This window comes from Mustela putorius, unplaced genomic scaffold, assembly GCF_011764305.1.
Source record: "Mustela putorius furo isolate JIRA1106 unplaced genomic scaffold, ASM1176430v1.1 tig00003898_pilon_pilon_pilon, whole genome shotgun sequence".
NCBI classification, from domain to species: domain Eukaryota; kingdom Metazoa; phylum Chordata; class Mammalia; order Carnivora; family Mustelidae; genus Mustela; species Mustela putorius.
The window spans coordinates 19,838,739-19,853,875 of NW_025422047.1; the positions used below are offsets into that span (position 1 = coordinate 19,838,739).

General features: G+C 38.7%; 2 gene segments (V, D, J or C); both read left to right on the plus strand.

Moving 5' to 3' along the window:
• Window positions 1–2,456: 2,456 nt before the first annotated feature.
• LOC101683568 lies at window positions 2,457–3,280 on the plus strand. The segment is given in 2 exon segments: window positions 2,457–2,590; window positions 2,778–3,280. Coding segments are annotated over 2 exon segments (555 nt in total).
• A 9,215-nt stretch (window positions 3,281–12,495) lies between these two features.
• Window positions 12,496–13,343, plus strand: LOC101683268. The segment is given in 2 exon segments: window positions 12,496–12,621; window positions 12,785–13,343. Coding segments are annotated over 2 exon segments (366 nt in total).
• The last annotated feature ends 1,794 nt before the right edge of the window (window positions 13,344–15,137 follow it).

Below are 15,137 nucleotides of genomic sequence, written 5' to 3' on the forward strand. Positions count from 1 at the left end.
TGGAAGTATATCTACAATATGGAATGTAATGAAAACAGGATGTATATGGGTTAATATAATAAGACCTACAAGATTTACTATTGAGGTTATAAACAAGAAAGGTATATCCCAAATAAATATTTATATTATAATAAAATTTAAATAAAATGCTGTGTATTTTCTGTTGATTCAAATCTAGTAAAACATCTGGAAGCATCAACCCCAAATTGTCAAGATGAACAAAGATACAAGATAGTAAGTGATGAGTGGTCAGAATTGAGAGTGGTAGTCAAAAAGGATTTTACTCTACAGGTAACATTTTATTACTTTTAATAATTCACATATTCACAAATTTCTCCTATTGTTAAGTAATGAGAATCATAAAAGCCATCATAAAGGCTTATCTGTGTTCTCCTTCCTTCTTGTCACCAAAAAGGGGAAAGGAGAGATGGCCACCTTTTTCATAACATTATGTCCATAGACCTAAACTATATGTATTTCTCTGGGGTCACATAGTTTTTAGTTTTCATTTCACTTAGTGTCCTATTCTTTGACTCTATTATAATTATATATATTTTCGTCTTCCCCTGTAGATGATAAACTAGTGTGTGTTCCTCTTATGTATATTTTATTTATATATGTATTGTTTTCATTTTATTTCCAGTAATTAACATACAATGTTATATTAGTTTCAGGTGTATATATAGTGATGCAAAACTTCCACAGATCACCCGTGCTCATCAGGAACAGGGCACTCCTTCATGCCCTCACCTATTGAACCCATCTCCCAACCCTATCCATCTGGTAACCATCAGTTATTTCTGTTTAGTTGAGTTGTTTAATTGATATATTTTTGTCTCATTTTTCCCCCATTGCTTGTTTGGTTTGTTTCTTTAATTCCACTAGAGTGACATCACATGGTAGTTGTCTTTCTCTGACTGACTTATTTCCTTCAGAGTTCTACTCTCTAGCTCCATCCATGTCATTGCAAATGGCAGAATTTCATTTTTTATGGCTGAATAATATTCTATTACACTTTATATATTCCGAGCATCTAGGAAATTACCCCTTTGTAAAAGCTCAATGAATACTTCTGGATTTCTTTTGAATTCAGGTAAAGAAATAAAATAAATAGCATGAGATGAAATTATTTTCTGATCTCAATTTCCATGAAATTGCATTTTAAAGTTGGATTTGGTTTTCCTGTAATCCCCATTGAAACTAAGCAGTTATCTTCTTTTCTGGCCATCTGTATTTCCTTCACCAGGAAGATTGGAATGAAAGGGGCTGGGGATTTTTGTCTGCTGAATGGCTTGTTCTGTTGTCTTTGCCACCGGTTCTGTTCCTCTAGGGGGCACTCTAGACCTTAGGAGAAGCAAAGACTTTGTGATGGTTGGAAGGTTGAATAGTTACAGAGAAGAGAAAACATGTGAGCCAGTCCACTTATAGATAGCAAAGATAAGGGAGAGAGAGGACAGGGTTTTTTTGTAAAGACCCTCTCAGGTTTTCAGTTCTGCCATTATATATCAACTTCAGACATCTGGAGGCCATGTCTCTAGAAATCCATTACGCAGATAATTCTTCGCAGGTACCAGGATAGGAATATTTCTGGGCATTGTGAGTATGGAAACTCAACAGAAAATATCCCATTATCTGCTGTCAATTGTTATGAATAAAATCACCCAAATTTACTGGCCTTGAAACTATTTCAATATCGACCTATTCTACCTTTTCATATATCTCCGCTGAGAGTGGAGGAAAACAAAAATAAAGAGAAGAAAGGAAACAATAAGGAACAAAAAGAAAAGGAAAGGGAGAGGACAATATTGACTTTGACCAGCAATGTGTGGCTGGTCAGACTGAGCTCTGTGGTTGAGCTGGTGTCTAGCAGGTGCACAGGAGAGATGGAAACGTGGAAATTACATCAGTGAGGACATTAAGTACCACATCCTATATTTCACTGACCACATTCTGGTAGGAATCATTTTCTTTACAGATGATGACTGTCTGACTTGGTTTCTAGAACTCTTTTGATAAATTGTATTTACTTCTACAATACTGAGTGGATGCTATCAGATAGTTTTCCTTTATTAGTATTCTTACATAACTGAATGCTCACATTGTCTGTCAAACTATGCAATTTGGGGAATGGAGTCATTCTTCCCTATGATTCTTCAAGGTTCTGGGTAATCCCCAATAGGCTCTGACTCTTCTACAAGAATCATTCACCTTTCTTCACACACCAACCTGCACTTTTCTTACATAAAGTGCCACAAGGAAAAACAAAACAAAACAAAACGCCTTACATCCTCCTATATTGGAAATATTGCTCCTACCTGCTTGCACTGCCCACAGGCACAGTTTGGGAGAGATTCCTATGCAGTGTTATAGGGCCACTGTGGGCGGGGTCTCAAGTTCTGTGAATGACTGGGCTGAGGTGCGATTGGTACTCAGTGATTCTGGTGGGAAGGATTGACTGTAAGAACACAATTCCTCTTGACCCAAGACTACACTCTACACAGTAGGGCTGAAGGCACCTCATTAACTAGACAAGGAATCATGAGGAGACACTGGGGAACTCTACTGGAAATCCTGTGTCTCCAGATTTGCTGTGAGTGGGGACGTTACAGATGGGGCTGGGGAGTGGTCCACAATGCACAGTGATGGGAGGAGCTGACACTGAGCTCCTAGAGTCCTCTATCCTCAGGGGTGTGTCTTAGGATATTTTACACATTTTCAAACTGCATCAGTGACTCTCCAGTGATATAATTTGTATCTGTTTCCTTCTTTCCACACAGGGGTGAGAGGGAAGAATGTGGAGCAGACCCCTTCAGCCCTGAGCCTCCAGGAGGGAGCCAGCTATACTCTGAAGTGCAATTTTTCTAGCAGTATATACAGTGTGCAGTGGTTCCGACAGCATCCCGGGGACAGCGGCCTCACCCTGCTGTTTTACATAACTTCAGGGATGCAGCACAGTGGGAGGTTAAACTGCACAGTGAATACTAAGGATCGATACAGCACCCTCCACATCACAACATCCCAACTGGAAGACTCAGCCACCTACCTGTGTGCTGTGGAGGCACAGTGCTCTCTGGTGATCTGCAGCCTGCACCCAAACTGCAGCTGTGCCTGTAGCCCCTCCACCCACTTACCCAGGGCGGGCCTTTGCTCCCACTGCAACCTTTGCATATTTTCAGATTTATGTAACAGTGTATTTTCCCTCCAAAAATTAGACCTACCAGTGCTCTCATTTCACTTGCTTCCCTTGCTCTTTTTCTTTCAAAAAGCCTTTTTCAGGTAAAAAGCTCTACCATGGAACCTTTGGAGCAAGTGACAGAGATGCCCATAGCCAATACCCTGTTAAGACAAATGTCCTGGGACCTAGCATATAAATTATATATAAATTACTTAAATGGAAAACCCTCAAAAAAATAGATGGCCATGAATAAACAAAGGATGTGACACAATTTTTAAGTTTCCGGTAGCTTATTTCTCAGTGAAATATAAAGAGGCCATGTAGAATGTTTTTTCAAGTCTATTCAGCATTTTTTTTCTCCTGGAAATAGAAATGTAATAAAATAATTCCTTTGAGGGTCACTCACTCTACTTATCTTATTAAATTTATTTTCTTTATCAGTAAGTAAGATAAGACTCTGTAAACAAGTACTTTCATTTTATGCATGAATAAAGGGAGGATTTTAGAGCACAACTGACTTAGTGGAGCTAATATTATTCCAAAGTTGGTGAATCTGAGGTGACGCGAATGCTTATCCTCTGAGTACCTGATGTAGAAGACCCTACAGAATCACAAAATCTACATCAACAATAATACAATAATAGTAGGGGACTTTAACACTCCCCTCACTGAAATGGACAGATCATCCAAGCAAAAGATCAGCAAGGAAATAAAGGCCTTAAACGACACACTGGACCAGATGGACCTCACAGATATATTCAGAACATTTCATCCCAAAGCAACAGAATAGTGCACATGGAACATTCTCCAGAATAGATCACATCCTCGGTCCTAAATCAGGACTCAACCGGTATCAAAAGATTGGGATCATTCCCTGCATATTTTCAGACCACAATGCTCTGAAGCTAGAACTCAACCACAAGAGGAAGTTTGGAAAGAAGCCAAATACATGGAGACTAAACAGCATCCTTCTAAAGAATGAATGGGTCAACCGGGAAATTAAAGAAGAATTGAAAAAAATCATGGAAACAAATGATAATGAAAATACAACGGTTCAAAATCTGTGGGACACAACAAAGGCAGTCCTGAGAGGAAAATATATAGCGGTACAAGCCTTTCTCAAGAAACAAGAAAGGTCTCAGGTACACAACCTAACCCTACACCTAAAGGAGCTGGAGAAAGAACAAGAAAGAAACCCTAAGCCCAGCAGGAGAAGAGAAATCATAAAGATCAGAGCAGAAATCAATGAAATAGAAACCAAAAAGACAATAGAGCAAATCAACAAAACTAGGAGCTGGTTCTTTGAAAGAATTAATAAAATTGATAAACCCCTGGCCAGACTTATCAAAAAGAAAAGAGAAAGGACCCAAATAAATAAAATCATGAATGAAAGAGGAGAGATCACAACTAAAACCAAAGAAATACAGACAATTATAAGAACATACTATGAGCAACTCTATGCCAACAAATTTGACAATCTGGAAGAAATGGATGCATTCCTAAAAACATATAAACTACCACAACTGAACCAGGAAGAGGTAGAAAGCCTGAACAGATTGAAACAGTCATTAAAAATCTCCAAACAAACAAAAGCCCAGGGCCAGACGGCTTCCCAGGGGAATTCTACCAAACATTTAAAGAAGAACTAATTCCTATTCTCCTGAAACTGTTCCAAAAAATAGAAATGGAAGGAAAACTTCCAAACTCATTTTATGAGGCCAGCATCACCTTGATCCCGAAACCAGACAAGGATCCCATCAAAAAAGAGAGTTATAGACCAATATCCTTGATGAACACAGATGCGAAAATTCTCACCAAAATACTAGCCAATAGGATTCAACAGTACATTAAAAGGATTATTCACCACAACCAAGTGGGATTTATTCCAGGGCTGCAAGTTTGGTTCAACATCAGCAAATCAGTCAATGTGATACAACACATCAATAAAAGAAAGAACAAGAACCACGTGATACTCTCAATAGATGCTGCAAAAGCATTTGACAAAGTACAGCATCCCTTCCTGATCAAAACTCTTCAAAGTGTAGGGATAGAGGGCACATACCTCAATATCATCAAAGCCATCTATGAAAAACCCACCACAAATATCATTCTCAATGGAGAAAAACTGAAAGCTTTTCCGCTAAGGTCAGGAACAGGGCAGGGATGTCCATTATCACCACTGCTATTCAACATAGTACTAGAAGTCCTAGCCTCAGCAATCAGACAACAACAGGAAATTAAAGGCATCCAAATCGGCAAAGAAGAAGTCAAATTATCACTCTTCGCAGATGATATGATATTACATGTGGAAAACCCAAAAGACTCCACTCCAAAACTGCTAGAACTTGTACAGGAATTCAGTAAAGTGTCAGGATATAAATTCAATGCACAGAAATCAGTTGCATTTCTCTACACCAACAACAAGACAGAGGAAAGAGAAATTAAGGAGTCCATCCCATTTACAATTGCACCCCAAACCATAAGATACCTAGGAATAAACCTAACCAAAGAGGCACAGAATCTATACTCAGAAAACTATAAAGTACTCATGAAAGAAATTGAGGAAGACACAAAGAAATGGAAAAATGTTCCATGCTCCTGGATTGGAAGAATAAATATTGTGAAAATGTCTATGCTACCTAAAGCAATCTACACATTTAATGCAATTCCTATCAAAGTACCATCCATCTCTTTCAAAGAAATGGAACAAATAATTCTAAAATTTATATGGAACCAGAAAAGACCTCGAATAGCCAAAGGGATATTGAAAAAGAAAGCCAAAGTTGGTGGCATCACAATTCCGGACTTCAAGCTCTATTACAAAGCTGTCATCATCAAGACAGCATGGGACTGGCACAAAAACAGACACATAGATCAATGGAACAGAATAGAGAGCCCAGAAATAGACCCTCAGCTCTATGGTCAACTAATCTTCGACAAAGCAGGAAAGAATATCCAATGGAAAAAAGACAGCCTCTTCAATAAATGGTGCTGGGAAAATTGGACAGCCACATGCAGAAAAATGAAATTGGACCATTTCCTTACACCACACACAAAAATAGACTCAAAATGGATGAAGGACCTCAATGTGAGACAGGAATCCATCAACATCCTTGAGGAGAACACAGGCAGCAACCTCTTTGACCTCAGCCTCAGCAACATCTTCCTAGGAACATCGCCAAAGGCAAGGGAAGCAAGGGCAAAAATGAACTATTGGGATTTCATCAAGATCAAAAGCTTTTACACAGCAAAGGAAACAGTGAACAAAATCAAAAGACAACTGACAGAATGGGAGAAGATATTTGCAAACGACATATCAGATAAAGGACTAGTGTCCAGAATCTATAAAGAACTTAGCAAACTCAACACCCAAAGAACAAATAATCCAATCAAGAAATGGGCAGAGGACATGAACAGACATCTCTGCAAAGAAGGCATCCAGATGGCCAACAGACACATGAAAAAGTGCTCCATATCACTTGGCATCAGGGAAATACAAATCAAAACCACAATGAGATGTCATCTCATACCTGTCAGAATGGTTAAAATCAACAAGTCAGGAAATGACAGATGCTGGCGAGGATGCGGAGAAAGAGGAACCCTCCTACACTGTTGGTGGGAATGCAATCTGATGCAACCACTCTGGAAAACAGCATGGAAGTACTTCAAAATGTTGAAAATAGAACTGCCTTATGACCCAGCAATTACACTACTGGGTATTTACCTTAAAGATACAAATGTAGTGATCCAAAGGGGCATGTGCACCCGAATGTTTATAGCAGCAATATCCACAATAGCCAAACTATGGAAAGAACCTAGATGTCCATCAACAGATGAATGGATCAAGAAGATGTGGTATATATACACAATGGAATACTATGCAGCCATCAAAAGAAATGAAATCTTGCCATTTGCAACAACATGGATGGAACTAGAGCGTATCATGCTTTGCGAAATAAGTCAAGCAGAGAAAGACAACTATCATATGATCTCCCTGATATGAGGAAGTGGTGATGTAACATGGGGGGTTAAGGGGGTAGGAGAAGAATCAATGAAACAAGATGGGATTGGGAGGGAGACAAACCATAAGTGACTCTTGATCTCACAAAACAAACTGAGGGTTGCTGGGGGGAGGGGGGTTTGGAGAAGGGTGGTGGGGTTATGGACGTTGGGGAGGGTGTGTGCTTTGGTGAGTGCTGTGAAGTGTGTAAACCTGGTGATTCACAGATCTGTACCCTGGGGATAAAAATATATATTTATAAAAAATAAAATTAAAAAAAAAAAGAATCACAAAATCTTAGTGATTTCTATTGATCATTTGTACATATTTGTTAACACACCACTGACTAAAGTCACCATTTAAGTCATTTCTAAATAGCGCTTTTCATGGGCAAGCTCATGAATATATTCATTCTGTTCCAAGCAGATCATTGCTCTTCCTTTCATTTTGAATGAATCTATTTTTGTGATCTTGTAACATCATTTCCAGTTTGAAAAGGGGAGCAGAAATCCTCCAGGACAACCCTAAAAGAACCCTTGTTGTTGTGGCCATAGACAAAGACTGCTGACCCCAACCCCAAAGTTGAAACTTGCATGTGGAAGATTCCAGCACATACTGAGTTCCAACCTGCATTGGTTTTTATGTTGATGAAGGGGCATTGATAGGAAGGCCTGTGCCCCTGAAATTTCAGATGAATGTAAGTTGTCAGCCTACTAGAAGCTAGGAGCAGAGCTAGCTTCTGGATCATGGGACCTGTGCAGTTACACAGCCTCCAACTCTCCCAAGGTGGTCAAATGCTGTGCTCTCATTGTTTTGAAACTGATACTAGTTTTATCTTTGTACCTGTCTTTTAAATGAGAGTTCCATAAGTGGGAAGAACAAGTACCTGAGCAGAGAGATATGTGGGCAGCAGGACACAGGCAGGAACACATGCAGATTCAGGTTCTGGGTCACAGCAGGCTGTGTGTGAGCTGAGCAGCTGGCAGGGCCACCTGTGGTGTGTATGCCTGCCTTGGACTAGCTGGGGTTTTGACATGCAGCCAAGGGTGTAATAAATTTTGTTGGGAAATTACTACAAATTGAAAGTGTATACCTTCACATTTCAAGAAAGCAGTTTGGTAGTTTTTTTTACAGAACTAAACATACTCTTACCATATTGTCTAGCAATGGCCTTCCGTTGTATTTATCCAAAAGGTTTGAAAAGTTATATCTACAACCAGACTTGTACACAGGTGTTTTATAGAGGTTTTATTCATATTTACCAAACTTGGAAGTAAGCTGCCTGTCTTTCACAAAGTGAATGAATAAATAAATTGTGGCACATCCAAACAATGGAATATGATTTGGTGCAAAAAGGAAATGAGGTATGAAGCCATGAAGAGATAGGGGAAAACTGTATGCATTTTACTAAGTAAAAACAACCATCTGAAAAGGCAATAAGGTATGATTCAGACTCTATGGCTTTCTGTAAAAGACAAAACTCTGGAGGCAGTAAAAGATTGTTGCCAAGGGTTGAGGGGAACAAGAGGTATCAGTGTAGCTCAAAGCATGTTTAATGTAATGACTTACTCTCTACGATACTGCAATGGTGGATACATATTTTACACATTTCTTCAAACCCATAGAACCTACAACAGCAAGAATGAACTCTAGATAAACTGTGGGTCACATGATATGGAAGCATAGGGTCTTCCACTGTGAAAAGGTCATGGGGAAGTTGATAATGGGAAGGTGATACCTGTGTGGGGTCAGAAGATATACAGGATACCTCATGTCCTCCTTTTTCTTTGAACCTGGTTGTGATGAAAAGAAGAAAATCTTTAAAAAATTAAATGGGGGAAATTGGAAGGGGAGGTGAACCATGAGAGACTATAGACTCTGTAAAACAATCTGAGAGGTTTGAAGCGGCGGGGGGTGGGAAGTGGAGGGAACCAGGTGGTAGGTATTAGAGAGGGCACGGATTGCATGGAGCACTGGGTGTGGTGCAAAAACAATGAATACTGTTATGCTGAAAATAAATAAATTTTAAAAAAATTAAATGGGACACATGGGGAACTAATATGTATGAAGAGTTAAAGCATTTTAGATAAATGATTCCCATAGAATCATTGCCTAATGATATATTTTAACCTGTTTTTTTTTTTTTTTTTTTTTTTTTTTTTTTTTTTTTTTTCAGAGAGAGAGCAAGCAAGAGCGAGCACAGGCAGACAGAGTGGAAGGCGAGTCAGAGGGAGAAGCAGGCTCCCCGCGGAGCAAGGAGCCCGATGCGGGACTCAATCCCAGGACGCTGGGATCATGACCTGAGCCGAAGGCAGCTGCTTAACCAACTGAGCCACCCAGGCGTCCCTTAACCTGGTTTTTGAATCTAGTTCCAAGTTTTCGTTTTGAGATGATCTCAAAAATTGTAGAGGCATCCCTGGTTGGAAATTTTGAAACTCCAAACTAAGGATTCAAAGAGAAAGCCAGACTCCATAAAGCAATTAGGCTGTTTTTAAAAGTGCATCTCGCTTTCTATATTAGTCAGCTCATCCACCTCCCCTAGGTTGTCTCAACTGCAGAGATTCTTTCTTTTTTCATACAGTACATACGTTATATGTAAAAGATATTTTTAAGAAATTGAAACTTCAGAAGATTTTCCTGCTTACCCATGTTGGTCATAGTGCACCCTCATTTCAGTGCCTGTAAAGGACTCCACTCAGTGAATAAATTCCCATTTTATTCCATGTTAATTTGGATTTATTTCTCCTTGATACATTAGTAATCTCAGAGAAGAAACGAAAACCCACATAGGATCTCATCTCACTCTGCTGAAGAGGACTCAGGGTGGGTTGGGATCAACCTCAGACCCACTAGATCACAAGTGGTTGTGAAAATGGTCCTGGGGTTGCATGATGCAGGCAATTTCACCCAATCTGACACCAGTACATATTGCATACAATCAGTCATCAATAAAGATTTGCTTCGTTTTATAGCATAGAAGAAATTAAGAGCTAGAAGGGCCCTTAGAAATTCTTGAGTCGACCTTCTTTTCACACATCCTGACTGTTTCCAAGATGACTGTATGGAAAAATTAGGTAGTGAATGAGCTGGAGGAGAAAGACACTGGGTTTCCTAATTTCCTCTTTAGCATTCATTCCCCTGCCTCCTTCTTATAGAACCATCGTGCTGAGTAAAGAGAAGGTGTCTAATGAAATCCCAGGCATTTATCTTTGTGATTTGGGTCTGAGAAAGTTGTGGTTCCAATTTGAAACCCTGAATGGAGAGTTCCAATTTGTGTAAATGTCTGAGCCCTTGGGCAGGAAAGGAGACTCAGGCTGAGCCACTGTGATTTTACCAGCAAACTCATGCATCACCGAGTGTTTTTATAAGAGTAAGCCAAAGGTGATGGCACCATGTGAAGACCTACATGTATTTCTAAGGACTTTCCTTTAAAAAAAAAATATATATATATATATATACACACATATATATATGCATACTCACACATTGTCTGCAAAAAAGATCACTGGAATTGGAAGACTTGCAGAGCTGGCAGTCCATGAAGCTGGTAGATGAAGGTTTTCTAGGCCAACACTAGGATCATACTAAAACAAGAGTCTATGAAATAATCAAGGAGCTGGAAATTTTGCACAAGAGATGGCCTTATCTGTACAATAATTAATGGAAAAGTGTTATTATAGTAATGGTCATATTCAGACCTTTACATTCAGTTCTAATAGTCATGCCTAAAGAGTGCAAATATTGACCTAAATAATCTCTGTTGGAGAAGAGGGAAATTTACCCAGAGAAGTGTGAGAATTCTTACTTTATGGAGAATGGGTGAAAGAATGGAAAACTCTCAGAACCAAGAAATTTTCCATACATAAAAACACATTTCATATATACACATATATTAATATATTGAGTCGATGTTCTGATAGCTGTCTTTAAATCTTTCAGGGTAGAGCAGGTAGAAGGAAGATTAGTTGTATTTTTTGTCATTTGAGAGGCTCCATGAGTAGGAATCATAGGAAAGGGGATTCCATTTTTTGGAAATGAGGTAGTCTTGGTTTCTTAGAGACCATTTCTCTTGATCAGTTCTTTAGGACCAGTTTCCTGTTGGTACCATCCCCCAGCACACACAATATTTATGGTTTCTTGGATTTTTTCTCACAGAGGTCATCAAAAGATTCCAAGAAATTCATACGAATAGAAAGGGGTTTTGGAAGAGAGAGATAATTCTGGAAACTCACAGGTTTGGAGAATTTCATTAATGAGTCCTGAGGCAAGAACACTGTAGTGGAGTTTAGGAGAAATATAATGGAATATATATGGAATGTGGAGCAGTGTTGACCAGGAAGTGGGAAGCATGACAAGATGGATGGCTAATACTTTAGCAGAAATTCTCCTTAGGCTGTGAGTCAGTAATTACACTGGATGACATGCCATGTATTTTGATTTGAGAAAAGGAAATCACCTCAAGGATAAACTTACATGTGGTTATATTTTCTGAGTTTACAGCTTGATATTTTCTCAGAATTTCTACTGAGATTCTACTAAATCTACTGTCAGATTTCTCTTTACAAATTAGTGCAATATTAGGTCAAAGAGTTTCCTATAGTTGAAAAAGTAGTAACAGATGGAAGTTATCCCTGCTCCCTTATCATTTATATTTGGTCATTTACTTTTTGTCATAGTCATCTTAACTGAAGGGATAGTCCCCGTTTTGACTGTTGGTACTGTCATTCCTTTGGAAAAAACAAGGTCAGGCAACACCATCCAGGAGGAGCAGAGCTAAGATCAGAGGCATTTGAAATGTCAAATGATCTCTCTTACTGTAATCTTTGGTAACATTTACCTTTTACAAAAGGGTTTTCTCCGTAATAGACAATTGAGGATGGGAGATTTGGTGGAACAGAAAGGAAGTAAATCATGATTTCTTCCTGATTTCAAACATGTACACCAGGACCATCACTGAATAAATAGCAATAGCATCTACCTCTTTCCAACTTACTAACAGTGACTCAGCAGTGTGCGGGCATGTAAAGCTTGATCTCCACAACTTACTGTGCCCTTCATCGCTGAACTAAGATATAATTTGCTTGACCGATTGTTGCCTTGATGCATGTGAGTCCCTCAGAGACACAGGCTAAGAGAAGAACATTTTCCCAGCGAGTTCAGTAGAGCTGTGACCACAAGATGGCAGTGCACCTGTGCTGATGAAGAACGCGTGGAGGGTTCATCTTAGTGCATCTGATGGACTATATCATGGTAGCAGCAGAGCCTTTTTCTTATTGGCTGGTAGACAATGTGGGAAGTTACTCTGTTAGAGGAAAGAAGGGATGGCTTGATAAGAAAACGAGCTGAGCTGGCTGGAGGCTGCAATTCTGAACCTGAGTTTAAGTGGCAGGAACCATGAAGACATCCATGGGAGTTTTAATCATGTTCTTGTGGCTGCAGCTGAACTGTGAGTTGAGTGTTTATGGGCACCGAAGTATATTAGTGGATATTCTTCAGAACTCAAGACTGGCTTTATTTATGTTTCCTTCCACTGGTGTAGGAAAAAAGCACTCTGAAGTACAATAACCTGAAATCTCTCCTCCTTTCTTTGACCTTTTCTTTCTGCACAGGGTTCAGCCAGGGAGAGAATGTGGAGCAGCATCCTTCTACCCTGAGTGTCCAGGAGGGAAGCAGCTCTGTTATCAACTGCAGTTTTTCAGATGGTCGTTCAGACTATTTCCCTTGGTATAAGCAAGAACTTGGAAAAGGTCTCCAGTTCCTTATATACATTCGTTCAAACATGGCCACAAAAGAAGACCAAAGACTCACAGTTTCACTGAATAGGACGGCCAAACATTTCTCCCTGCACATCAGAGACACCCAGCCTGAAGACTCAGCTGTGTACTTCTGTGCAGCAAGCACACATTGCTTCCCAGGCACCTGATGCCTGCACTCAAACCTGGGACTGGGGCAGCCCCCTCTCCTTTGACATAGACATTCAAGGATGGGCTTTGTCCTATTGTTTGTCTGTACATGGAATCTAATGTTTTATTATTTTCTAAAATTTAAATTCAGTTAGCTGTCATATAGGACATTATTTGTTTCAGGTGTGGTGTTCAGTGATTCATCTGTTGCATGCAACACCCAGTTCTTATCACATCACATGCCCTCCTTAATGCCTATCACCCAGTTATCCCAGAAGCTAATATTTTAGACATTTAAAACAAATTATATAACTATTATGATGGAGTTAACCCAAAAAGTGTTAGAGCACTTTGTTGGATGGGTAGTGCTTAATGGATTCTTGTGGATTTAATAACATTTTATTTTTGAAATTCAGGCATTGAGGAACTCTACATTTGCTTTTGAGATTCCTCTCCTATAAATAACTCATCAGTACCAGTTTCACAGTTCTTATTATTGGCGATCACCTAAATATTGTGTTCCATAAGGAGCGATTATGATTTTCTGATTCTAAGACATTGCATGCTAAATATAGAAGGATTTAAGATGCAAATATAAATGTCATAATTCTGTAATCATGTAATATTGCTAATATTCCTTTTAGTCTCAAAAATTCTTATTATAATCAGGATCATGATTTTTTTCACCTCATGTGTTTTGGTTTGAGTATTCCTCACTTCATCAAGTCATTACCTCAATCATCTCCCTTGTTTTAATTTTATTTTTTGTTTTCATTTAATCTGTGTCTTACAGTAGATCTGTGAGATATTTTAATTATTTTACAGTTGCATTTTCATTTTGTTCTTCTCTACTCGGGGCAAAATATCACAGCCATTTCATGTGTCTTCATCACTTTCCTGTTCAGAAATTGTGTTATGAGATTTCCGTAAGAGCTCAGGGATGGTGTGTATTATTTGTGTGTTTGAGGGAAATTAAGAAAGAGAGTCATTTGACATTGTGACCTTCAGATCAATCTCAGAAAAATATTCTCATTTACAAATTCTGTTCTTATCTGTTGCAGTAATTCTCTCATAGAATTTAGAAAACAGAATTTTATATCTCATTCTGGGCTATCTTTGCAGTGCCTAGCACAACCTTTCCCACATAATTGGTTATCTGAGGATGCTAAAGAACGAAAGAAGAGATAATTCTGTTACTGACTTATAATTTTAATTTAAGCTTTCTGTTTGAATTATATTTATAAATTCATTTGTGAAAAATAAAAATCCTTAAAGTGTGTGTGTGATTATTTGATTGTTTGAGAACATACTGTTTCATTCCATTTTTATGTCTCTCTTTCTTAATGATGCTCTGCTGTTAGAAGATTATTCAAAGAGATTACTGCCTATGTTCTCCTCTAGGATTCTGATGGATTCCTGTCTCACATTAAGGTCTTTTATCCATTTTGAGTTGATCTTTGTGTACGGTGTAAGAGATGGTCGATTTTCATTCTTCTACATATAGCTGCCCAGTTTTCCCAGCACCATTTATGAAGAGACTGTCTTTTTTCCACTGTATATTTTTTCCTGTTTTGTCGAAGATTATTTGACCATAGAGTTGAGGGTCCATATCTGGGCCTTCTACTCTTCCACTGGTCTGTGTGTCTGTTTTTATGCCAGTACTATGCTGTCTTGGTGATCACAGCTTTGTAGTAAAGCTTGAAATCAGGTAACGTTATGTCCCCAGTTTTATTTCTGTTTTTCAACATTTCCTTAGCTATTCGGGGTCTCTTCTGATTCCATACAAATTTTAGGATTATTTGCTCCAGCTCTTTGAAGAATACCGGTGGAATTTTGATCAGAATAGCATTAAAAGTATAGAGTGCTCAAGGCAGTATAGACATTTTAACAATGTTTATTCTTTTGATCCAAGAGCATGGAATGGTCTTCCATCTTTTTGTGTCTTCTTCAATTTCTTTCATGAGTGTTCTGTAGTTCCTTGAGTACAGATCCTTTTCCTCTTTGTTTAGGTTTATTCCCAGGTATCTTATGGTTCTTGGTGCTATAGTAAATGGAATTG